A 27,773-nucleotide genomic window follows, 5' to 3' on the forward strand; every position below is an offset into this window, starting at 1 on the left:
CTTTATACAGATCAACCATGAGCAATGCTCTTCAAAGATTTGCCAGTCATTTGTTCCTTTATTAAGGTCTGATGCAAAAACTGTTAAAGTCAGTAGAAAGACATGCTTTGAAAAGGCCTTGACTTACATTTACTGTGAGGGAGAAGTCTGGGAGTGCTGAGCCATACCACCCTGCCTAGAACTTTTATATCAGGAAACACCACAGAGCTAAGTTACCACACAGAGAAGTAGCAGTCATCAGTATATCTGATTTTTCACTATTTAGACAGAGTGGTAACATTTCTTATTTTTCTGTATCATATTTTGAAGATGCCTTCTGGTAGTTAAATGAAATAAATTTCTGTAGCTTGTACATGCCATTCTGCTTGCCTGTCTGGTGAAATTTATGGCACTTGTTTTACTGTAAGAGCATCTTGCAAACCCTGGAGGAAGAAATGGAAACAGGATCCCTAAATATCACAAGTTTTAAAAAAATGTGCTTTTCTAATTACAGAACATTCAAATGTCTGTACACTACAAGTGAAACAGAAGGAGTGACTCTGGGAATGTGTAAGCTGTCCCCTGGACAAACAAAACACAATACTATAATTAAACATTATACACTATAGCTAATTAAATTGAGGAATACAGTCTATCCCCTATGGCAATGCATTAATTAAAAAGTGTCAACAACAAAATAGATGTGTTTTTTTAATTTTTTTTTTTTAAATTTTTAAATAGTGGAATATAGGCAGAATTTGATCTTATCAAATTGAAATAGAAAAATATATCATTCTAGCTGAAAATTTGAGTTGGGGTTGTTCAGCCTGGAGAAGGCTTTGGGAAGACCTCATAGCAGCTTCCAGTGCCTAAAGGAGGGCTACAAGAGAGATGGAGAGGAACTTTTTACAAGGGCATGTAGAGGGGGAATGACTTCAAACTCACAGAAGGTACATTTAGATTAGATATTAGGAAGAAATTCTTTACTGTGAGGGTGGTGAAGCCCTAGCACAGGTTGCTCAAAGAAGATGTGGATGCCCCATCCCTAGAAGCGTTCAAGGCCAGGTTGGATGGGGCTTGGAGCAACCTGGTCTAGTGGAAGGTGTCCCCATGGCAGGGGGGGTTGGAACTACATGATCTTTAAGGCCCCTTCCAACCCAAGCCATTCTATGATGCAATAAAATGAGAGAAAAAAATCCATATGATGAATTACACATTCAAAATAACTAACAAATTGGTTCCTTATTCTGAACTTCTGAAACTAATGCTTGTTTTTTCCAGAGAGCAACAGAAAATTTCTGTGTTATCTAGAAGCTGATCTAAGGTTTCTTGGCTTCTATCCAAAGGTAAACAGGCAAAAAATTATGAAAGACTGAGTTGTGCTAAAGTGTAAAAAAAAAAAAAAATGCCCAAATCAGTTTCTTTACCTTCATCCTTCCAGTAGCATTTGCAATCTGTGAACAAAGTAGCAAAGCTTTTTCATTCTTCAAAATGGCCTGTGAGAATTGTGGGGCTGAAACACTTAATTACGAAAGTTGCTTAAAAACCAAACACAAGAAAAATAATAGTTCAGCCCTTGCCTTACTGACAGGTGAGATAACAACCATTTCTGGTACCACAAAAAACTCTCAGATAGACTGGCATTTCAATGGAAGGAAAAACCACACCAGCCCATATGGCTCCCTTAAAACAAAAGCCTCCCGGGTTCATGACCAATGTTTCAGTCAGCCTTTAAGTAAGAAAAAGCAACAACAACTGATACTGGGGATTTACTGACAAGTGTCATGAATAATGGTGACTGTTTTAGAAAAGACTGTATAAAAATTCTTTCACTACTGTACTTTATCATATATGTGAAAAATACTATCTTCAAACTTAAAACAAAATCATCTTCTCAGAACTGATCATCATGACCAGAGCATGGAGCCTAATCCAACTACCACTGAGGCATGGTGGAAACTCTTCTAATTCAAGTAAGAAACTTGCACACAGACACCACCTCCCCCCATACTCCTGCTACTTACTACGAAAAATGGAGGGAATTTTACTTGCAAAACCTTTAACCACCAAAGGCAGAGTTCTGCAATGCAGTTGAAAGCACCTTACACAAAGGTTAGGTTACCATTTTTCTACCAAAAGATCAGAACCTCTAAAGCTGAATGTAAATAATCCATTATTAAATATACAATTCTGGTTTGGTGGCCACTATTACAAAACCGGGGACTAACAGTGATTTCAAAAGACTCTGAATCAGACTTCAAGAGTATATCATTCTTCACAATATTACATATTTGCAAGACCAAAGACTTCACACAAGTCTTTACAGAGAAATCACAAAAATAGGGAAGTGATTCACCCTGCTTGAAATGGTTGACATTTAATTTTTGCCTTTTAGATATTCAACCATTATCTACCACCTTCTATAAAATGTAAATTGGTATGTATCAGAAAAGCTCCAGCATGGTTTTGTGGTGTTTTTTCTTTATATATATATATACACACATTGCAGAGAGGCACATTCTTTGTTAGAAATCACCATGAAATTCTTCTGTAGAAACTTGAACACTTCCTTTCACAGAAAATTTTCCATGAACCTACGCTCTTCATGTAAGGCGGTCATGCCATTAAAGTTAAAGCAGTTACTCAGTTTGCATAAAATTAAAACTGCACCTAGTTTAAGATGTATTTTCAAAATACATGTGTCATAAATGTCACCACAGAAAAATAAACAAGATACTTCTTTTGCAGACTGGAGAAGGAAACTATTCCTTCCAACATTCTATTAAAATTTAATAAGGGCACAAAAGGACTTTCAAACTGTTAGTCCAGAATGATCTAGCTACTCTAACAGTGCAAAGAACTTACAGTAACATCACAAAGTAACACCAGCTCTTTCAAAAGGACTCTAAAAATTGTTGCTCATTGCTTAGATTGGCAGACATCCAACATGTCCACAACTGGCAGCAGAGTCTACAGTATTACAATGTTATTGCTGCTACTGTAATGCCAAGAAATGAGGTTGTGACGATAAATTTTCCCACTAAGCTGTAGGGAACTCTACTTCATTTGAACAGGTATATTATTTCTTAGCTTTCTCATAAGTTCCAGGAAAAAACAGAGAAAAGTTATCTATTTGTTCTTTATCCTGTAGAAACAGTGGATAGCAAAATGAAGTGTGAAATTAGCTGGCTTTGGGTTAGTTGGTGAAAAACGTGTGTATCAGTTCAACTTGAGTTGAGCTGCCTTGGTTGGTACCAGCTATCTGTAAAGGCTGGCTGAATGAGACTCCTTTCATCATACAGGCACTGCTACCTTTGCTGCAGTAGTAGAGGCACACTTTGATAGCCAGGACAGCTTCAGCTGCCACACAGCTCCTGGGCAACTGAAAGGGAATGACAGTTTGACAGGAAACATCCTTGATTTCTCCAGTCAGACACTGTCCTTGAAGCAACCACATATTATCTGTAAGAGAACAACAAATGCTATCATTAGGGTATTTAACATCATGTCTGAAACCTACATAAAAATTACAACAAGGGACTTTATTTCCACATGCAGCAGTAGAGGAGATTTCCTTCCTGATTTTTCCAGTTGTGAACAACAAAAAAAGCCGAAGTAATTTACAAGTGCTTTTTTATCAGTCATTTAAAGATGGAGAGACCCACAGCTTTGTGTCAGCACTTCAGGTGTATATATACAGAATATCTTACTCAACTGCAATAGAACTGCAATTTCTCCTATACACTCCTACATTTGTATCGGAGATCTAATATGCCAGGTAAAGTATTTGCCATAAATGCACAAAACTGCAGGCAAATTATGACATTTCCAAACAGCAGTGTTGGTCTTACCAGTGGGTTGGTGCAATTTAGCAATGCTCAGGCTGACTGAGAGAATAAAACTTGAGTTTCACATTTACTTACATACTTGAGAGCATGTGAACTGAAAAATGACTTGCACAATACATACACTTAACTCACTGCATTGTACTCTGTATTTTACTGTGAGATGGATGAAGTGCTCTTTTTGGCATTTTTTAGAAAATACCTAAAAGTTGGCTCTAGAATTTATAAGCTTGAAAAGACAAATTTTACTTGCTTACATTTCCAATTTTTACTAACCCTTGAAGCCATCACACATATCTTGACTTCAGCAATATTTGGGGATTCTGTAGGCCAAAAAGTATGCCAACTCTCCTGGAAACAGCCTACTTGTACTCCAAAATCACAAACTGGGATAAGAAACTACATTAAATTATAAGGTATATAAACAAACTGCAGAGTCTGTATAGTATTTTACAAGCAGAAATATGCAAATATGAATTATAAGAAAGGAGGTTCAAAGTGGTTAGGTATAAATGTATTCAAAATACTTTCTGGAAGAGACAAGAGCCAAAAAAAAGGAATTTCTTTCAGGAATATGCTTTGCCTTCATGGCAAGCTTTCTCCCAGAAACAGACAGTAGGTCTGGAATGAGCTATACATAGAGACAAAGGGCAAGCACCGAAGGGGATCAGTACCTTTTCAAGCCCTCTCTGGCAGCTCATTGCAAGGAAGTTTAAAAAACATAAAATAATGCAGCATGTAATAATTCAAGCCCAAAGCAGTCTAACAGGTGCTCGCCTTTTCTAATATTTGCACTCCAGCTGTTAAATGTATCAACTCTAAATACCATGTATTGCATCACAAGGTCAGACGGGAACACAGGACTGTGAGGGACATCTTGATTCATCAGACTGAGCTCCCCTGTACTGCAGGACATGATGATTTAACCCACTTCCTATCTTAATAACTCCCGTTCAGCTGACAAAACAGCATAGGCACGTTACCTTCTGCTGTGATAAACCAGGAATTGGGTGCTTCTTCATTCAGTTTTGAATCTGGAGGAAGAGTCAAGTTTAATAAAAACTGAATTGTCTGGCCAGGAGCTACAGTTACTGAAGGAAGTTGAACATTTGGTGCGGATTTAGGCAGTTTTGGAAGGTTTGTTATTTTATCCTTTTGCACAGGCAAGTTATCTGGAACATCACATGCTTCAGGCTTCAGGATAGGCAACTGTAAGAAGAAATCAAGCAAAATATTTGTTTTTATTTTTATTTGTGCAGCAAGCAAATGGGTTTTCACAACACAATTACAGTTTCAAAGCTGACAAGGACAAGGAAAAATGACACATGATATTATGGCTATTAGCCTAAAACTTTCTGACAGAGTTCAACAAGACTACAAAAACAAAAGGGAGGACAGAATGTTCTTTTAAAATGAAAACCCCCTGATTAATCCAAATAAAAGCAGTATTTACAATTAAAACCATAAAATCCTCAAATACTTTAGAGTATCCCTTAATGTAACATTTTAACAGTCGCATTATATTTTTACTTTAAATAAAATGTAAAGGTGTTTTCTTCTAACCTGGTGGTAAACTGAGTGCTTTGGTAATAAAATCCAAGATTTTAACTATGCAGATTGCACAGTAAAGTGGAAGGGAGTTTCCCAGAAAAGCCACCAACATGTTATATGATATGAAAATTTAAACACACATTAAGGCTATGTACTATTAAATGCAAGAAACATACAAGAACACAGTTGGAGTTTTATGTCATAGATATATATATTTGTACGTCTATATATTTGAAAAAATCATTACAACATCGTGCCAGTGTAAGACGGACAGGAGCACAGGTTTTTTTAGAAGCTAATACAGCAGTGCTCAATTATGACAGTAGCTTTGATCTGACAACTTGGAAGCCTGCTACGTATCCTGCTTCAAGTCACTGACCTCCCAAAATCGTCTCTTACAGTTTAATTACAGGGCTTGGTAATTGATTCCAACTTCCAACTGTTACAACGTGCTCATGAAAGGCTTTCCATACTGAAAAACTGGGCTGTACTTTTTAATAACTCGTGTTTCTGCGTTACTCTTTTCTAGAGGATTGTCACTTTGTGTTTTCATTCAAAAGCTGCCTTTCCAAAGGCCAAAGCTTTCAACAGCTGTGCTGGGCAATGTTTATTTGCCTGATCATCACAGAACACTGTGAATACAGCTACTGTACCCCAAAGTTAGCTATACCATTTTTGCTAAAGTCTGCAAGAAACACTACTATCAGCCTGTTGAATAAGTATTTACTTGCCATGGAAAGAATTTTTGTTTCCAAGTCCAGCACTTTAATCTGATGATTATTTGTGTCTGCAACATACATCAGGCGGCCATTGTCTTCAACACACAAACCTCCTGGCTCATTAAAAGCTGACTGTGTAAAGCTGGAACCAACAACATTGCCTGCTTCTCCTGTGCCTGCCAGGGTAGCACAGTTCTTCATCTTGGGATCTACAACCTTAATCTAAGATAAACAAAGACACAAAAAAAATTCACTGAAAAAAAACCAGCAGCATTTAAAAGTTCTGTATTATCTTATGTCCCACATTTTCAAAGATAGCACTAACTTTTGATTACCTTAACTATGCATCTTAGAGTTATCATTCTTTAACAGGAATGTTTAACCCTCCCCATTCCCTGATGGACTTTACTTCTTCCTTTGGTCTTCACTCAGTGTTCCCTTTCCTAATTTCAAAAGTACCTACCTCTCTAGTATAAAATAGCTTTTTTTTCTGATTTTTGTTTCCTTTCTGGAAACATGTGCAAAACAGTAGGAGTATAATAGAATTGGCAGGCTAACTTCTAGATTATTTTTCTTCTAAAAATTTCTTTTTTTCCCCTTAAAGTAATAACAAAAAACTTAAAATGTTTTATACAATACCTAAAACAAAATATCATTTGCCACATAAATTTTGATAAGCAGTTAGCGTTATATACTTTATTCCTCAAATTAAACAAATTACTTCTCTTTTAGTGCATATAATCAGTGTACAGTTTTAGACATGAAAGCTTATAAAACATCACAAAAAAACAATCACACAAAACAATCTCGCTTATCTCAAAGTTCCATGGAGGCAACTCACAATACTTCTCAAAACTTGGGTGCTTTTTTAAGGGAAAAGCAAGTCCTCTTGTTCTTTCAGTTTTATCAAACCTACAGCATTCCTCACTGAGCACTCCTAGCTCGTTTATTCTAGCTCAGCATCTTTGGGAAGACACAAGGAAAGAGCCTTTAGTCTGAACTGTAACTTGGCACTTTAAATTCACCTCCCCCAAGAGACCATCACATCAACACAAAAGAATGTGACAGCAAAACAATGGTAAATAAAAGGGACCATAGGGAAGGAAGGAAGGAAAGAAAAAGAACCTACAAAGAAACTCGTATAATTAGTTTCCTCAGCTTAACAGAAACAAGCACAATCTTTGTATGGTACTAAAACAATTCTTCATAGGAATACAGATTTCAAAGTCTGCATAAAACAAGTTACTACATGCTTACCTTATGATTATAGGAATCTGCCACATAGAGCAGCTTTCTTTTCTTGTCCCATGTTACTCCTAAGGGATGCTGCAGTTTTGCATTTATGCCTGCTCCATCCACATCACCAAAGGCAAACAAATTCTGAAAATGTATTTTTTTTAATCAATACACCAGATTATTCAATGTTGACATGAATGTAAATGATTGTAATTAAATGGAAATTCACTGACTTAAAAAAAATCAAGACAATTTTAAAACAAGGATATTAAAAACTGGGAAGTGTGGTTGCTAACCATGGAAATGAAAACTCTCACATCTAAGTTATAAATATGAATCCAGCTGGTTTAATGACCACACGATGCTCAATCAAATTGGCTGTTTTAAATATAAGTGAAGTAATTTCTCATCTGAGGAGCAACAATCTGCACTACAACCTGAGCGTCACAACTGGCACACATTTGCATTCCAAGCAGTGAAGTTAAGAAATTGATGGCCATGGAAACTGATTTACCCTCTCACCCCAAAAAGTGGTTCCTCCAGGTCAGGCTTGAGGAATATTAGTAGGGCAGTGTGGGGAAGTTTGAAGTGATTACCAATGGATCTCTCTCTCCTCCTACAAGGTGCTTCACCGCTCCGTCCTTCAGCGAGATGGTCCTCACGGTGCTGCTCTCGCTGTCCGCCACAAACAGGCAGTTCCAGGGATCCTCGGGGGCCAGGGACAGCCCCGAAGGCTGGGCAAAGCCTGCCTTGTGTGGGTACGCATTGTTCCTGTTCTCCTCATTTCCACTCCCAGCAAATCGAATGCAGACTCCTTTCTTCAAATCACTAAAGGAAAACAGGGCCCAGTTCCAATAACGAGTCTGAAATACCTCGGACATTATGCATAGGAAAAAAGCTACACTTGTGAGGTATAAAACCAACTGGACTGCAGCACAAGGAATCATTCAATGCCTTTGTGCCAGCTTTTTTATCACCTCAGTATATCATGCATTACTAGGTAACTCGGCAAATGCAAGGAAAAGTAACATTCAATTAATTCTACGAATGCACCTTACCAAGTCATAGCTGTATAGCAAAAGTAGCATCTTTTCATTTCATCCAACAGATGTGGGAAAAAAAAAAGGCAGACTTTAAAGCACACACGCCTTTGAACTAAATTATTTTAGTTTAATTTGATTAGCTCTCTCTTTGGGGGTTGAAAGCTGTTTATCATGACAAACAGCAATTTCACATGTCTCTCAGCACGGTTGCTTACCTTCCCTTTGGTAGTTTTCCACCTTCCAACATCAGTGCCCATATCTGATGGGTGCCTGCCATTGCTATCCATAAAACATTGTCTTCCTGGGTTCCTGAAACTTTTAAAAAGGGATGTATAAAACCAGATGAAAAAAAACCCACTTTGGAATTGTTTTATAAAACAAAAAAGTTACCAAACCAACCCTGCTGTCCCTCCTACTCCAGCTCATCTTTTGCCATGGGGAAAAAAATAAAAACCCAATCAAAAAAAAAAGGCAGAGCAAGGGAAGTAGAGAGAATATATTTCATCTACCAAAACCCACTATTTTTCTTCTGTTTTCTTTCCAGGGCTATAAAGATAGTGGTTTTAATATCCCTACCTGACAAAGGCGATGTTTCAAATGGGATTTACTCTTTGCAACATTTTGCTATTGTGTCCGTTTCACCTGTTATTTTTTGATTCATACCAGCCAACAATAAATAGGTATCTTTGTTAGGCATGGTTTTGGTGGGGTGCAATCTTGAGGGTTTTTTACTACACTAGTGACAAAATGATATATTCCAAAAAACTACTGGCAGTTTTTTACAGGTTTTGAAAGGAGATCTTAATGAATAGAAAGGTGACATTCAAAAACTCCATTAAAATGGGGACAGTATTATCCTTCTAACATGCCCCATCAACTCAGAGACAACATAAACATGTTTTTTCTAATTGAATGTATGAGTTATTGGAATAACCATTAGCCACTCAACAGAAAAATACCTTCAAGTTGCTCACAGAAACTTTTTACTCACATGAACTTACAAAGCATTAAGTATCTCAGCTGTTCCTGAAAATAATCTCATGGATAATCTTTCTCCCACCAAATATTTTGGAGTTTCAAAATAAAAGCAATGTTATGTGAAATGTTTGCAAGCATTTTCAACCTGAGAAGTTAGTCCAAAAAACCAAAATCACCACCATTCTCCTAACTGAGATCCTGCTGTTTTTGTTCTAATCGTAAATCTTTCCTACACTATACACTGCAAGAAGAGGGGAAAAAAAAGCATTCTTCTGTCTCCAGATCAATTTCCTTATACTGTGAGCTCTCTGCAGAAGTGGTATGTTTTTAATGTAGTTTATCTTCAGCCTTTTCAGTTTCTTGGATCAAGATACAAGATTCCAAGACTGTTATCAAAGTAACCCTGGTGACTCCTTCCTGCACCTCCATGTGGCTTCTTGTTTTTACATGAACTAGAGCTCCAAAATTAAAAGTCAAATTTGCAAAGTACCTAGAAGCCTTTTTTTGTGTGTGCAAAAAAGGTTTGAAAAATGAGTTGCCAAACATACACTTTGTGAGTTACCAGAAATGCTACCAAGGTTCCAACAATGCCAAAAACATTCCAATAATAAAACCCCAGAACAATACCTCCCTGCCCTCCAAAAAATCCCTTTTGATTAGAACTTCTTTCTAAGAGATTTAAATTGAGGAAATGGCCTATGAAATCATTTTACTATTTTCTATACAGTAAATGCCCAGCTCTAGGATTTTTAACATTTCCATTATGCATATCTTGCACTTTTCAGACGTTACTATTCTAAGTGCTCCAGAATGAAAAATGTTAAAATCATTGGTCTATTCAGAAAGTGAGCTTTTTTATCTTGCTATGCTGTGCAATTCCTTCTGAGGGATCTCAAAGAGTGCTTTGTTAATTATTTAATATTCACTTTATCCACCAATTAAATGAAGGAGTAAGACTTGAACTGTTCATCCATCTATCCAACTTACTAATACCATACACTGAAAACTCCCTTGTGACAGCTACGTGTTGAAAAATTAAACAGGTTTCTTACTCTAATTCCACACATTAAAAGACCTTTCAAATATGAGAAAAAGTATCATTATCAAATTCAAATTTTACTGAATATGTAAGATGGATAGAGAAAAGATCTATTCTTCAACTAGAGAAAAAGGCAGTAAAAATAAATAAGAGCTCCATAACTGACATAAATTTTAACTCAACTTTCTACAGGATGGCCATTAGAACAAAGAGAATGGATACAAGAATGGAAACCACACAAGCATACTCAATTGTGGAAAATATGTCAGAGCTTTAATAAAAAAAAATTATATAAACCCAGAAAAGTAAAACCAATGCTTAGAGCTGCACAGCTAAAGTATTTTATCACACAGTGGTCCTCACACTACATATTTCAAAGCTTTATGTTCTGAAACAAAAGACAGAAAAACTTTTTGTTTCAGGATAGAGTAGTTCGAGGATGTCACCACTGCTTGTTATCCTTGCACTGTTCTTGCAGGAGAAGGAGGCCAGCATGTAAAATTATGGTAATGCCATCATTATCATAACTCCTTATCATCCACGAATGGAAAGAATTTATTTTTAAAGAATTTATTATAAAACAACATAAAAGAACAAAGCAGTTCTTTTACATTTATTCAATTAAGCACTACATTCCAACCTATCTTGAGCTGTTTTAACAATCCAGTGTAGTTTCTCCTTATTAGGGTATGTGCTTTCTTATCTTTAGTGCTGCCTGTATCGAAGCGAGGTATGGCTTGCAAATGTGATATACTTATGTTACATGCACTAATATTGAACCAGAGCTCTGAATGCACCAGTATTCCACTTCATATGATACTTCAGTTAGTATATGATGTTTCAGCTCCTGAATGTGCCTCTGCTGTACATTTGTGTTTTAAGAGTTCACATTCCTGTCTGTACACGTGCACAACTTCAAGCAGTAACGCTGCTGACTATTAACGGTGAGTCGATCTGAATGCACAGAAGTGATTCTGTTTTGCGCCGGCCAACAGCAATATCTGTTTGAAGGGATTCCATTCCCAGGACTGCCCACACTTCCAGCTTTCCTATCTGGGGACTGCATGCTTGCTTCCAGTCTGGGAATTAAAAGCCTGGGAATCAAAGTCACGTTTTGTGGCTGGCACCACTGACATTTTCTAAATAGACTGAAGTCTGAAAATATTATTCCTGTCTACTAATTTTGTCTTTAAAGGAAAAAAAAAAAAAAAAGCCAACAAGGAAGAAGTCTGTTGGTATACTCATCCTCTGCAAATTCTCAAGGAGCAAAAAGGGGCTGTACAACACACCCTGCAGTTCACAGACAGGCACACTGCCTCTCTGCACAGTGAATGCACATCTCAACTTCCCTTAAGTCAAGGAAGTTTAGCAAATTAAACGCAAATCTGACTCACAGAACAACTAGAGAATCGTCATTCTTCTTTGGTGAGACAGAGACAGCAAAGCCCCAAAGGCATGCTTTAGCACTGGAAGTCTGGACTGTTACAAGCACACACCATCCTTTTCTGACGACTAAAAATTAATTTCTTTTTTTTCCTCTGCTACCTGGAACTCTTTCACATTGTGTTGCATCACGCAAACAGCATAACCCTTTATGAAATAAAATGCTTCTGGAATTTTCCTCCCTAATTAACATACCTTCTCTCTCACTAAGGGAAATCCTTGGACATAGATATCAAGGGGGCGTCACACAATGAGAGATAATAGGGAGGTAAAAATGATGACTGTAATGAAATATTTTTTATTCGTTTCACAAGTTTTCTAACTCAGGCCTTCTAGCTGTAATGGCAGTAAATATCTAAAAAAAAAATCCAAAGCAGAAGAGACTGCATTTCTAAACATGAAAGAACTAATTTGGGTTATTTACTTGGACTTACTTGGATAATTTTGGATGTTGGGATACATCACTATAACCAGTAAAAAAAAAAAAAAGCTAAGTCTGGTTATATGTTTTACTCATTCCTAATTAAGCACAGTAAACTTGACGGTACTTGAGCACCACAGTTTCCCTTGACTTCCAACACCCAGATTCCACATTCAAAAGCATTTTCAGCATCAAATTGTAACAGTTAAAAAATGTGTCTCATTCTGACTCCAGCATGCATGTCAAAGCCTCTCTAAGACTTGCTAAGGATGTTACTTTCAACAGTTTTGCATCTGGAATTTTGCAGTAAAAACCATATCTGATATCTCAACTAGTCTTTGGAAATCTGATTTGTAGTTTTAGCTTCTTTATCATGACCATACATTTAATTCATAGAACAAGACTACAGACTGTGGAACAAAGAGAATGAGAATCATCACTCCAGGTACAAATATAATAATTTTTTTACAGTTTCAAATCATGGCCTTCAAAATTATTTTAAGTTTGACAACTGTTAAGATGGCAACTCTGCTAATACAAATGTTTCTTTTTACTGCAGAAAGTAATCCTCATCATCATGCATTTTGTCAAGATGTAGATAAATCCAGCTTAGAAAAGTAGTCTGTCAAACTAAATTGTGTGAGACTCCTGTTGAATATCGAGTCACAACTCCCATTACACCCTTTCATTAAGACTTTAGTCTTTGTTTACCAAAGGTATGTTATACTAAAATACTAACATAGATACCTAATTTCTTATCTGTGGTGAACATGTGAAATACTAATAACTTTTGTTGCTATTACTATTCAGCAATACCATAAACCCTGTAATCCCTTAGTTTTGGCTCAGAATTCACTATAAATCTTTCCCTTTACTTTGGCCCTATCTTTAATGAAGTTACTTTTTGTTTGAAATTTCAAGAGTTTAAAAAAAAAATAATTGTCATTTACAGGTAATTTAGGATCCTACTCAAGAAGACATGTTCAGACATAAATAGTTCATGGATGATCTGAGCTCACCCAGGAAGTGCTAACTGCTTACTGCTTAAATGATTATTGTTTTGGGGTTTTTTTTTGGTAAAATTAGGGAAGAATCTCCATGAGTAATTCAGAAAAAAAAAAAAAAAGGAAAAAAAGTGTGTTTGCTCTGGAATGCAGTGGTACTGAATAATCCTCTAGCAGAAACACAGAGAGGAAAAAAAAAAATCTTACATACTTTTGCCTTTTAAGGGCTATAAAAATTGTACCACTCTGATAAGGTACTGTACTTTCATTTAAATAATATCTATGTAAAACTTAAATTGACGTAAAAATTTCCAGCTGGTTTAGTGAAAGCACGGTCAATGCTGTACTTGGGAGTGTCTATAAACACGTTACAATCGTGCAATTTAAGACCAGATTTCGGAATGCGAAACACACGGTTATGTCACCAAGCACAAGTCATTGTCCCATTCCTTCCAGCAAGAATGCAGCTATCAAGAACATTTCACGCTCAAATCAACTGTGCATTAAAGTATCACTTGCTTTCAACACCCACTAAATAAAAATAGAAGGGGACAACAAGAGAAAGCTAAAAAAGCACACAGTAATTTCATAATGTATTTTTAAGCTGCCGGCCCTCCCCTTCTGTTTCCCGCACAATCTGTGTCAATGCAAATTTCAGCACCACCCTCAACAAAGCCAGAATTTAATCCATGGAGTTCATTCAAGAATTTTAATGGGAGGGCAAAATGCAAACTCAGTGGCCACAACTAAAGAAATAAGAGATGACAAGGAAGAATACTGCCTGTCTGAATCCTACCATGTGTTTTGTCTCCATTAACTCCCTGACTTAAAGGGAGACATTAGTGCCAACTTTCTTTTAAATGGTGTTTCACACTCAATCTCCTTGTCTCAGACTTCAGCATCTGTATAAAATGGGGCAACAAAACCCCATTACGAAAATGCTATGCAGATGCTTAAGAGCATGGTACTTAGTAGTATCTGTTCTGAATATTAACCTATTCACGTCCTCATAAAGCTTTTCTCAGTATTTTTAATTTCCTAACAAACCATATATTAAAAGTTTAAACAAACAATGAAGTCTTTTAATTGATCAATACATACTCTAAACTGTATGTAGGAGTAACCATGAGAAATATCAGTGATACAGGAAAAAAATTTCTCTTAAGACTTTAAGAGACTTCCCCTTTAAGATTTCAAAAAAGGTCAGCATAAGCTGTTCAATACCACCTAGTGTAGTACATAACCAGGTTAAACATTTAAACTTCCTTTTTTTTCTCCCTTTCATGTTCCGGATAACGTTGCTCTGGACACTGAAAGGAAACTCAGAAACATCACTTATTTAAAAATTATAAAATCCATATTAAAAAGCTCAACTATAAATCTATCCTCTGAAAAGAAAAAAAAAACCTCTTGCACACAGATTCAGCTACACAGATCTAAGGAAAATGGAAAAGTATGCTACTATTTCCCATATGCTAAGTCAGTTAACACTGAAGTCAAACTTTTAAAATTTGTCATAATGAACCAAAGTTGTTGAAATGCACATTACCTCCTGCAATTTGCACAGAGATAGATATAAACATATGTAAAAAAAGGATATTGCTGTGTGGATGAAAACAGAAATAATTTTTGAAACTCTCAATAATTACTTCACCCATCCAGATGCCTAAATAGACACTGGCATAGCAGCTTTAACACTCAAAACAGGGTACCTAGTTGTAGGACAGCGCTCTGAGAGGCACAATTGCATCCTTTGATATACTGGATAGTAACAGAAGATCCCACTAGACTCAGGCAATTTGTAACTTTGCAATCCGCAATTCAAGAATACAGCTTTGACAAACACTGCTGCATCGCTGACAAACTATTTTGATGTCTGGCAACGAACTTATAGAAATCACCTCAACTCACGACAGTGAAAAATGCTTGTTCAAAATGCACTGCAAGTTATTGAAGCAAAAAAATTCCTGGTTCCTCGTGCTCTGGGACAGACTTCTGTTTGCATTCTACTCAGTATAACTCTCCATTTTGACAACTCTCTCTGGTTATAGCTGTCTAAAGAATTTTGTATTGCTATTACAGTAAGCTGTATTTTCCCCCACTTTATCTGTTTAGCTTATTATCTTCTAAAAACACACCAAAACTTCAAATTGATTTAATCTCTTCTTAACTGACAGTTTATATTGTGTTTTGCAGCAATCTAAATAGAAAAGTGACTAGTAGGTTCTACCTGAAGATGAAAAAAATCTATACTGATCTGAACAGAGTGCATTCTGAAGATCTGATTTTTATGCAAATGCTTATTAAAATTCAGCAGTCAGTGTTAAACAGTGCAGATGACTAATCTTCTATAGATGATTAACTCAGTAAGTATAATGTTCATGTTGATAACAATTATCATATCAATTGACATTTAACAAGCAGAGCTTTCAAAAATAAAAAAGTATCAACATATACTCAATTACTGGCAGAAGCAGCAGAGAGCATCATAAAAATTAAAAGTAAACTTATAGGATACTTTGAATACTTCTGTTAACCAGCTCAAGTTTTCGAAACACTAATCAGTTATTACTCTCTTTCCTGATTTGCAAAACTGCTCTGCAGTAACACCCCCCAGAGATCAGCTTTCTGGTTCAAGATCTCAGGAAAACCATACCATCTACTCACACAAGTCTACTGCTTCACAGAAGGAAAACTGGATTGAAGAAGATTCACCAAAATTCACGCCTGCATTAATAGCACTGTGCATTCCAGTGAGAGTATCTTTTGGGTATTCCTCCTTTCTCTTGCAAGTAGGATTCCATATGCTTGATTTCCATTGGAAGGGTTGCTGACAAAGCCTTTAATAAAAGGCTTTTTTGGGGGGGTAGAAGACATGTTAATAAAAGCGTTCATTAAATTTTTCCTAGTTGCCTACTGAAGTACTCAAGGCTGCTGGTGGTACTCTGCCTGTACTGACAATGTGTTTGTACCAGATGATCTCTCCACTATCAGCATTTATGAACCAGCTCCATGAGTTGGGAGTTGTTCAGCCTCAAGACAAGACGACTCTGGGGAGACTTTAGAGCACCTTCCAGTACCTAAAGGGGCTACAAGAGAGCTGGAGAGGGACTCTGGACAAGGGCATGGAGTGATAGGACAAGGGGGAACGGCTTCAAACTGAAAGAGGGCAGGTTTAGGTTAGATATTAGGAAGAAATTCTTTACTGTGAGGGTGATGAGGCCCTGGCACAGGTTGCCCTGTGTGGATGCCCCATCCCTGGAATTGTTCAAGGCCCAGCTGGCCAGGGCTTTGAGCAACCTGGTCTAATGGAAGTTATCCCTGCCCACAGTAGGAGATTGGAACTACATGGACTTTAAGGCCTATTCCAACCCAAACCACTCTAGGATTCTATGTTCCCTTAATCCTAATATGAGCATGTCTTCCTCCCTCATAACTGACCCAAGATTTTAACAAGTGCTTGCACGTCAGTAAAATGTTATAATTTACTACACTTGCAAAGACCTTTGTTCAAGGTATTAAAGGTAAATCATGCCACTTCCCCACCCCATTCAAGAAATCTGAACATTGAAAGTCAACTTTTTATGCCTGAAATACCAACCCAACAGTTTTATGCCCCATGAAAGCATTGTTCTGTCCTTGTTAAGAAACTGGCACCTGCATCTTGCAAATTAAATTGAAATGGAAACAGGAGAAAACTGCCTATCAGCTCACAGTTAATAGAACGTGGCAGTTATGAGATGTCAAGTTCAGCTGTGTGTTAAGTGAATCAGAAAAGAAAGCTACTCAAGTCCCCAGAAGCTGATTCTGGCATCCTGTTATGCAAAGATTTATTCTGCCTCCTGATGTTCGCAAGTTTTGTTCTGAGGTATTCCTCTCCTATCTGACTGACTCTACTGTGACCTTGAGCCTAATGATTTTATGTCACCTAAACAGGAATAAACAGATGTCCCCAACTAAAACTATTTTTGTTTCCTAAACTCAAATATTTACAAGTGGTCTGACATGTCTGTACAGTCAAGGAAAGGAACTTCTAGACAATGCTTCCTTCTTGTGAAACGGACCTGCTGCTTAAGTGATCCTGGCATAAAGCACTGGCCTAACAAAAGCAATCACAGCTTCCTTTGGTCCAGTAACCACATAACTTGCCTCAAAAGAATATTTCTTTCATCAAGTAATATTTAAAGATCCAAAGCAGAACTGCAGTTACCACTGGCAATTGAAACCACTGTTTTTTACACTCAGCTATATAGAAAATCTTAATTTTTTATAGCTCAGATTAATACCAAAACAAGCAAACATATAGCAAACAGTCATGCATATGTAAATATGAGATGTTAAAGCTCAACTGATACACTACTTGAACTTCCAAAGACCACATCCCACGGAGAGCTGATGGGCTGTTCTTCTCCTTTTGCTCCACCTTCCTTATCAACACCTTGTATCCCAATGCCTGCTACAGTGGTCACCATCTCTAATTCCAGGTCAACCTACGTGAAGCAAAATAACACACATTGAATACATAAACTCAACTTGAAGTTACAGATAATTTAGGTTAGATGTCAAAACCAGAAAAATTCTAGCAAATACCAGGTATTTATTTACGTAGGAAAATAATTACTTTTACCACAACGCTTGCTGATGGGCAGGGGAGCGTGGGGATGGGGAAGCCACAGGCAGCATGAAAACCATGTGCCTGGAACTCTCTTCCACATGCCACAAAGATTAACACTGCTCTGACAAGATCTGCTCAGCAGTTGTAGAAGAAAGCATCCCAAATTTCTAGATAAATACTTAAATAAACAATGGATGTGGATGTTTCACTTTAAAATTCTATAGGAATTTGATGTAAAAACTCAGATACTGTATCTCCCATCTCCGTATCAAATAATCTGAGCACAGCAAATTCTTCTTTCAGTTCATTTCATGTCCTAGAGCAAAAAATGGTTTTATTTCATTTCTGCAACCTAAATCCCTTTATTTTTTCTTACCCTTTCACTTACTTTCTAAGTGACTTCCAATACCTCCCATGAATTTATCAGGATGATCATGTAAAAAGGGAGTCTTTCACATACGGAATCTTCTAACTTCTGTAGCAGTAAATGCACTCCTTTTGCAAGGTCCATGGTCTGCACAAGCATTTGAAATCATTTCCTGTAGCTATTGTGTTACTTTAATGCTTGGATACCATCATGGCACATTTAGATGAAAGGGAACAGCTTACTATCACGGAAAATGCTGAAGCAATATGATCCAGATCTTCAAGTGTTTCTGTGCTGCCTTTGCTACCTGCAACACTTAATTTCCTGTGGTCACCAGGCTACAGTGGTGAATATTAATAAGATGAGGACTCTAGAGAGAACTACTCTGATCACCAATCAGATATAATGGTGAGGATCTGAGTACAGGATCTTCTGAGATGCACACAGTACTTTCAAATAATAAGGCTACATGACACTGCATCACCAAACTTTACTTTTGATTATCTTAAATTTCACCTAATCAAATGTAAGATCCGATTCCTACATGCTAAAACTTTGCAAGTGTTTAATCAAAAAGAATACACAGGCAGCCAATTCTGATACTAAGGCAGTTACCTGTTATTTTAGAGACCCAAACAGTTAACGGAAGTTTAGATATTCACTGAACCACAGCAGTACAATAACTTTAGATAAGAATCTGATACTACTGGAAGGGAAACAAAACCAGTTTTTGCTTCCAGTACTAAGAATAGATGTTTCTCATAACAGGAAAGTAAGAGTGACTAGGAAAAGAACCACAACAAAACCCTGTTATGCTATAACAAGGAGCCCATCTCATCTTCAATTGACAGGAAGCATAAAAGTATATGCAGCCTTAAAAAAACCCCCAAACCTGCACAACAGCACTTATAAATAAGATACTGGACCAAATTTTCTTCCTGACATTAAGGATATTCAGATAGTAATTCATTTGATCTAAATTTTCACCTGTGTAAGTAGAATACAGTGTGAGATTAAATTTTTAGTTTCCTTATGGAAAATTTACCTTCCTAATAAGGTGATTTTCTGTATCAGCCACATAAATAACATTATTTTTTATAGCAATCCCTTGTGGTGAGTTGAAAGCTGCCTCTGAAAATCTTCCATCTCTCCTTCCACTGTTTGGACCTATAAATAAAACAAAGCAAACTCGAAAGTAATTTTAATAAAAAGCCACCTTAAAGTGCATACATTTAAACCTTCAAGAGAAGTACTTATTCTAAGAGCTGCTTTCACAGTGCCTTATACACTTCACATCATCACTGTTTTGTGTAGTGTCATTTAAGTCACTGTGATGTGTAATTAAAATAGCCTGGTGCTATTGAGTTTTGAACCCATTCTGAGTAAGTTCTCTCCTTCTTTGAGCTCATATTTCAGAGAAGTCTTAGTAAGGTTCTAAATTGTTCTAGAGAGGTCTAAATAGGGTTCTAAATTGCACTAAAGGACAACAGCAACAATGAAAGACAAAGAACAACAGCTCTTTCATTCCTGACTACATCAAAACAAGTCGACAGGAAAAACTTTAATTTCCAAAACTCAATTTCATTTCATTAGTTTAGATTTTGGTGTAATCACAAATGAAACTAATATCTGATTAGTGACATTTTCTCATTAATAATAATAATAATAATTAGGTAAAAGACGACATGGAACTAATTACACAAAAGAACTGCAAGAACGATGGAGTGACAGTCTTCTGCATAGAACAATCAAGAAACAGAAAGGAACATGACCTGAATATAACAGTGTGAAGGTAAGCATCGTATTTCAGAGGGAGTAGCATTTAAAGTGCATTAGCAGTATATGTCAGCAGGAGACATTTAGGCATGAGTTATGTGTGTATCATGATTTATGATGCAAATACAACAATTTCAACCTTTGTGCATGCCCACGTTTATTGCTGTATTATCAACTTCATTACATTATTTTCTGCCCACTGAGTCATTTAACTGAGTCACTGAAATACACAAACTTTTACAACCCACTGTCAGAAGTCCATTTAGACCTTAACAGATATGAAGGACTGAAGTACTGGTGTATCAGATTCCAGTAGTTCCCCTTGTAAGCATGAGGGTGCACATCCCCAGGGAACGGGATAGCACAGAGTGTGGTACCATTTGGGAGGTTAGGACACTCTCTCTGAATTCCTGTTTAATGACCATTCCAGAACACTACTGAGTAGCCTGTGGGCAGAGATTCATCTCACATATCAAGCAGCAACCAAATTCTCTCACTTTTGCCATAAGAAACTCTGCCTGTACTTCCTACAGGAGGAGGGTATTTAGAATAATGCCTTAATGATAAATCAGGTTAACTTGGATAAATACTCCATCTACCCCAACGCATTTTTACTTCAAACAACAAGAGATTTTTCCTTCCTTTCTTAAGAAACTGCAGTGCTACTGGTATTTTTATGGGATTTGTAGGATCCTGCCATGGGGCAGACATTAGTCAGCATAAGACTAAGTAATATAGGACACATCGGCACACAGGTCATGATTCTCAGACATAAACGAACCACTGTTTTCAATAATTTGGGGATTTGACCACTTCCTAAACCTGTCTATTGTGGTTGCTCATAGATGTACTGTCCTAAGAGTTACGTACATGGTGCGTTACGATGCAACTTTGAGCACTTGAATTATAATTCAACCTTCTCTTCTTCTGTTGGAAAGAGAGGCATTATGATCTGTCTTATCCCTACCTTGCTGCTGGATGTGGATGTAACATCCCTTATATCTAAAACCATTTGTAACTCTCTCAGAAGAATACAAAATGCATTTTCATAATTCATATTGGACAGCACATGAAAACAGGAACTTTAGTCAGCGAAGCAATGAAAAAAAATTAGGCATCTCAAACAACATTGCATTAACAGAGTCCCAGACTGATGGTCTTACACTACATCCCCCCCAAATCAAGAGAAGTGATTTTAGGACAAGATAAAATTCTGGCAATACTTATAAACTGCCAGGTCCTTCAAGAAAAGAATCAGCCTACCAGGCCTAGTGAACATCCTCTACTCCTGAACTGAAATTATTATGATAAACTTACATATATATACACTCTTACCTCCAATAGTGTGTAGAATTTGTCCATTTTTACGAGTAACCAAAATCCTATGGTGTCCAGTGTCTGCTATCACCAGCCTTTCTCCTGAATTATCTACAGTCACTTTGCCAGGAAACAGCAGAGGAGAAGGTGGGAGGGAGTCTCTGTACAGCTTTATTCCAATGTTGTTATCTTTGATTTGTCCTCTTTCCTTGTAGAATTTCAGTGTTATAGAAGTAAATAAAAACAATTTCTCTCGGTGTCCCTCTCCAACAAGTGAAAACAGCATATTTCCACGAGGCCCAAGGATGACCAGGGTTGGCCAGCAGGACACTTCTAGCTCATGCCACAGTGTTGCATCTGCATCGTTTACTACAGGGTGGACAATGTTGTACCTCAGAACGGCACTTTTAATGCTATCCAGAACCTTCTCATTTGGGAATTTCGCTGAATGGACACCAACAATAACAAGACCATCTGGAAGGAAAAATGAAAAACAGTTATCTCACAGTGTGACTGACTGCATTCTGGGAGGAGAGAGAATCTGAACAAACAAAAAGCAACTATGTCTCAGTAGGAACACAAAGAACTACGTATAGAAAATACTGAAACTCAGAAATAACACTTGAGTAAAATGACAGAACTTTAGGACCATTACTTCCCCAGCTGGTTGACATTTAGTATGTCATAAACTGTTCTTAGTTCCTGAAACTCTACATATTAAAGTAGAAAATACTTTCAAAATAACTATGGGTAAGTTGTAGTTAAAGTGGTACTCTCAGTTTTTTTCAGATGCTTATGACACCTAATTGCCTTCTGATTCCTATACACAACTGTGGTGTTTAATTTTATTCCACCGTTAACTGCGCCCACAAAAATAACATTGAATTCTGGAAGTCCAGAATTACCTTGATATATCTATCTCTAGATAAACAGTAGAAAAAATAATGTATAGGATCCTGAAATCAACACAGTATTCTCTATTTCAAACAAAAACGGCAGTGCTGACAACTGTGATGAAATGACAAACAACACCTGTTACAAACCAGGCAGGCTTGAATATAACAATTTCACAGATACAGAAGAGTCACTATAACTGATACAGTCTTTATCACCTCCACAGTTGCAGAATGTTGCAATATCAGACAGCTGAAGTTGTACTATCATTAACTGCTGAACTCCAACCACCAGGTCAAATATTTTAACTGTAAAAGGACCAGCACCAGGGCTTATATTTGTCCTTCAAAAACATCATTAAAGCTAGAAAGACAATTCCATAGTGAACACCTGAGTAACACAATAAGTTATCCTCTCATGAAGAAAATTCTTTTGGAAACTGACGGATGCTGTGCTGAGAAATAACAATATGCACACCATTTAAAACACTTTATTTGAGGGATTATAGCAGAGCACAACACTGGATTTATGCCAAGCTATTTCTGAATATTAAAAAGTACTTCCTCTTATAGAAGTAATTTCTGGACTGCTGATAACATGAACTGAATATGCACTGGGGTTTAAAATAACTTTCTGAATGCCACTTGAAACACAGAAATAGCACCACTGAAGATAGCAGCGAGAACATATCAGATAAAGATGCTGGGCGACATTTAATCCTATGGAAAGCAGTCTTCATTTTGAAACAGATCTCCTGAAGTTCCAGACAATAGAACTATGGCACATATACTATGATATATATAATGATTCAGGATCACCCTGTACAGCCTCTTGTGTTTAAACTTATCATGCCTGATGATCACATTGCTTAAGATTCAACATACTCCACATAAGAGGGCATTTGAACCACATAAAAAGTAATCAGAGTATAAAAAATGCATGCACACAATGTACAATCAAGAAATTTATTTCTTATAACTGAGAAAAAAATAGGCAGTATTCCTTCAAATGCTCAAACAAGAGATTAAAGATCCAAATGCATTATGAGACAGATGCTTTGCTAAAATAGGATGCTTTGTTCTTCCAACTTTTATCTCTCTCAAGTTTCTTGAGTCAACAACTCTCCCCTTCTCTTTCTCCTAGTGATTAGTAATTCACATTTACCTTGGGTGAGGAAGACGCACACTGATATAAATCCATGTACTGAAGTATTTTTCTATGGTTAAAAAACCACAACCCTTACTGCCTTAATATATTTTATCCATATTACTGTAACGTTAAGACTTACACACTTAGCACTGCAAAGAAAGATTAAATAATTCTGGAAGGGTTGATAAAAAACCCCCATGAAAACAGCAGAAAAGGATCAAAAGGTAGATCTATAGTGAAAAAAACACCCAATGTATTTTTCTCTTTGTTTGAACCATCAAGCACCTTAATCTCTTCCTGAATCCAACTGCTATACTCTGCTTCCTAATGGATTAAATTTAAGATTAATGTTCTACACACCTGCTCTTCTTTCCCTTTACCTCCACTTCCACCCCAAGTCTCTTTTTTCTTACTCTGGTTCCTGCAGGAACAGGATAGCTCAAATCCAAAAACAACTTACAAGGGTAGTTCAAATACAAAAATCGTTTATCACCATCAGCAAAGTACTTTCCTCAAGTAATAATAACTCCTATGACAGGAAGTTTAATACAAGTCAAAGAAAAAAAACATGTCACCAGGTGGACCTCAAGCTCAGAGTGCTGCAGCCTCTTCTACACCAGTATAGAGATGTACAAGCAGTTTAAAGAGAAAGCTTGGGGGGAGAAGCTGTTAAAATGAAAATTTTGTTATCAGCCAATTAAACAACCTAGCCTTAAATAAGAGCTATATTAATTCAATATCAGTATACTACAAAATATTTATAATTTAAAGATATTGTTCTTTATATGATCAATATAATCTTCTGAAATCTCAGTCTAGACCTTTTTCCCAATGTGCCTGATTATCCACAGCAGTCCAATTATCATTTGCTAATCACCTTCCACTTAAAACTGACTCCCTCCCAAAAAAATGCCATGAAGGTTTTTCTTTGTTAGAGAAAGTTCCTAATATCTGAAACATTATACCACATTTCAATTTTTAACAAAGCAAACAGCTAAGCTTTCCAAGGTAGAAAAATCAGTTTGAGTCTTCTGTGAAGCGCAAAGTAAATGTATGTAAAGGACTGTAAATGCATGTAAATTTCAAGGATATTGCAATCTCTTTTTCTAATGAAAGGTAGCACATGAAAATAAATGCTGCCAAAATAAATCCTAATCAGAAACAGCAATGGAGAATCAGACTTAAGGATTTTAAGATAGTTTTATTTACTACATATAGTACAAGATTTTTAGGGCTGAAAGTAACACTGTTATTTATCTTACAGTTCAGTCTGTTAAAATATCCATGATAAGTGAGTAGCTGACACACTACGTAAAACCATAGCTTATCTCTGACAAGTCATCATGATGACAAGAGACTGCATTCTAAATAGATATTACCCTGCATTTTTATTCACTCAGAGTGAGAGACAGGTCTCATTTCAGACATGACTTTAAAGAGCATAATTTCCCCTCTAGAATACAGGACTATATCCATACTACCACCTTTACTATATTCTCAGAGCTGCTTCCTCAATCAAGTACAAAAGAGTTACGTGTATTAACTTTGAGCTTCTATCTTACATCACTGAGTAGCTTTTTGCAAATATCCTTAAAGACATCAGATTTTAAGCACACATCCTGTTTGTCTAATTATACAGACACAACAGAATGCTTTATTTAACCCTATTTAAAAATGTGACGGAAAAATACACAGTCACCTTTTTTAGGCTACTTAAAAGATTAGAAGACATTTTTAGACGCCCCTGAAATATTGCCAGGAGTTCAGTAACCACCAACAAAGTGACTCAGCTACACTGCCTGCAACACTGCCAGGAAATTCTGTTCCAAGCAAGCCAAAGCACTTTTACCTTTATCAGAGTACTGGTGCTCTAAGGCGTGGAGATCAGGCAGCAGGTGCAAGCAATTGATGCAGCAATAAGTAAAGAAATCCAACACCACAACTTTTCCACAAAGGTCTTTGTGAAGAGAAATAGGACCTTCGGTGTTCAACCACTGTAGATCTGGAATTCAGAGAACCGTGATACCCAGTTAGGGGAAAGGCAGACACTTATACCTAATTTACACAACACCACACAATGCCCCTGGTACATTTAATGTCAAAAAAAAAGAGTTTGACATCCCTTTCTATGCAAATATAAAAGCAAACAAAAAGTATTTATCCAACTCATCCTTATGTCCCACAATTCTTCATAAATATTATTAAGATTTACTGTAATATCAAAGTGTAGTTATAGCTTTAAACAGGTACCTTTTAATTGAAAGAACATGCAAGTCTCAGAACAAATTTCACACATTTTAAAACATGATTTAGATTATTCAACTCCCAGCACCATCACATGGGTAGCAACCATTTCAAACTCACATAAAAGCTAGTAAAAGTTAGAAAGTGTTAGACTCTTAATGATTTTTCCAACAGTTTTGTAAAGAAGTGATTTCAGAGATCACTGAAATATTTTTGCACTTAAAGACTTGATCTTGATTTCCAAAGTTTGAAAATGACAGGTATAAATTATTATATGGAAGGGAAGAAATACAACATTTTCAGATGGACTCGGCAGGACTCATGGTAATTTATTCTAACAACTTGACACAAGACAGGAAGGCATTCTTTCCTCACTGGTAACTGATATTCCTCTGATCCCATTAAAACCTGTTAGGTATCAAGATAAGGAATAAATATCCTAGAATATGGTCTGCCATTATTATCCCTTAACATTTCTGAATATCTTACGGGGAAAAGATAGATGTGATACAATGTTAATATGAACTAAGTTTCTGAAGGCCTTTTCTTAAAAAATGAATGTTGAGTAACATAAAAATCCTCAAAAGTTTCACTGACAGTTTCAGCAAACCAAGTTTTTGCAGCCCCAGAAGTTATTCCTGCTGAAGTCAGCAGGAGGCTGTTGTCTGTTTCACAAAAAGGAAGACTGATCTCTACTTCCATATACTTATAAACATAAATGGATGCACATACATTTAGCTTTGGTGACAATAATGAGAATAATTTATCAAGTGTATGCATTGTTTCCACGGTGTAAGGGCTTTACTTTTTAAAAGAAAAGGGTAGTTTATTTTGCTGCATTGCTCCCCTTTTCACTAGAACTAAAATACCTTTTATTAAAAACCACTTGAAATGCAAAATGTTGGCTATTCATTTGAGCTCTTTTTAGGGGAGAAAATAAGTCTTGACAGAATACAGGAAGTGAAACAGTATTTATCACAATAGCTAAAATTCAATTCAGGGGTCCAAATCTACACAGAAAGAACATTCCCTTTGCTTCAGTGGTTAAAACTCGTAATTCATTTCCACGATACATGTGATTTTAACCTGAAGTTCATTTCCTGAGGTCTCTGGCAGTCAGATGTGAGCTCCCACAGCTCCAGAGAACCTCACTAAGGTTTAAAGGACTATGAGCAGCACTTGCAAGATCCTACAAGGTTTAACCCTTGATTTCATCCTTGGGAAAAGAGATACAGAAACACATTAAATGTGTGAAAGGGGCAAACCACAGAAGGAGGGTCAATGACATCTCCAGCACAATTTGTATGATCAGGGACATGGAAACTGACAATCAGGGACATGGAAACTGACAGTCAGGGACACTGAAAGTGACAATCAGGGACACGGAAACTGACAATCGGGTAAGTCACGGGGAGAGAAAGAGCTGGGGAACATCCTAAGTAAAGGATATTCTGGGAAACCAGGAGAGCTCAGGAGAAAGCTGGGAGTTAGTAAGGTTCTCACTATGACCAGAGGTGACAGATACCAATTCACTGTACAGGTGGGAAGAGCTTTATTTAAAAAAAAAAAAAAAAAAAAAAAGAAGAAGAAGAAGAAGTAAATTAATGAAGCTAGCAGAGGTTTAGAAAAGCAGGGCAAACCGCTCGCTGCGGGAGCCGGAGCTCCGCCACCTCCCCGGGCAGGCCCCGGGCCGCGCCACCCACCTCCGCCGAGCTCGGGCACCGTCAGGTCCCGCTCCCGGCTGTCCACCTTCTTCAGGTACTGGTAGACCAGGTTCTCCTTCTCCTGGGCGGTGTCGGCGTCGAGCAGCGCGTACTCGAGCTGTGTCTGTGCGGGGAGCAGACCCGCCAGCCCGCCCGCCGCCATCGCCTCGCCCGCCCGCTGTTTACGGGCCTGGCGCTTCAGCGCCGCACATTCGGCACCGCCCGCGGCGCCGGCCGGAGCGCCGCCGTGGAAAAAGGAAATAAACTGCAAAGCACAGGAATGCGGTAACGCGTCTGCCCTAAAGCGGGACCCCCCTCGCTTATTCCCTGTTTTTACATATCCTTGGTATCCACAGCAGCACATTCCCGAGGGGAGCCCGCCGTGGGGATTCCCGCGCGGCAGATTCAACACAGCCCGCCTTGTCCCGACCGGCGGCTTCTGTGGTGTGT

At 37.3% G+C, this 27,773-nt stretch overlaps 1 protein-coding gene across 1 annotated transcript; it reads right to left on the bottom strand.

Annotated features, from left to right (window-relative positions):
* Nucleotides 1-1,257: 1,257 nt before the first annotated feature.
* NHLRC2 (NHL repeat containing 2) lies at nucleotides 1,258-27,720 on the bottom strand. The gene is made up of 11 exons (XM_027902098.1): nucleotides 27,324-27,720; nucleotides 25,226-25,378; nucleotides 21,352-21,807; nucleotides 19,286-19,407; nucleotides 17,619-17,748; nucleotides 8,589-8,688; nucleotides 7,927-8,158; nucleotides 7,352-7,474; nucleotides 6,107-6,316; nucleotides 4,808-5,033; nucleotides 1,258-3,441 (listed from the first exon to the last, which is right to left on the bottom strand). Exons 1-11 carry the CDS (start codon nucleotides 27,685-27,687, stop codon nucleotides 3,176-3,178), a joined length of 2,382 nt encoding a protein of 793 aa, XP_027757899.1. The 5' UTR covers nucleotides 27,688-27,720; the 3' UTR covers nucleotides 1,258-3,175.
* Between the last annotated feature and the right edge of the window lie 53 nt (nucleotides 27,721-27,773).

Source organism: Empidonax traillii, unplaced genomic scaffold (assembly GCF_003031625.1).
Source record: "Empidonax traillii isolate 1590-97213 ecotype Southwest subspecies unplaced genomic scaffold, ASM303162v1 scaffold839:size271545, whole genome shotgun sequence".
In the NCBI taxonomy this organism is placed as follows: Eukaryota; Metazoa; Chordata; class Aves; order Passeriformes; family Tyrannidae; genus Empidonax; species Empidonax traillii.

Excerpts from the sequence above, each read along its gene's own strand:
- NHLRC2 (XM_027902098.1), bottom strand. The coding sequence starts at position 27,687 with ATGTGCTGCTGTGGATACCAAGGATATGTAAAAACAGGGAATAAGCGA. Across the intron at positions 21,808-25,225 it reads GCACCAGTACTCTGATAAAG|ATGGTCTTGTTATTGTTGGT; the intron begins GTAAAAGTGCTT and ends TTTTCCTTCCAG. Across the intron at positions 6,317-7,351 it reads CAGATTCCTATAATCATAAG|ATTAAGGTTGTAGATCCCAA; the intron begins GTAAGCATGTAG and ends TGTTTATCTTAG.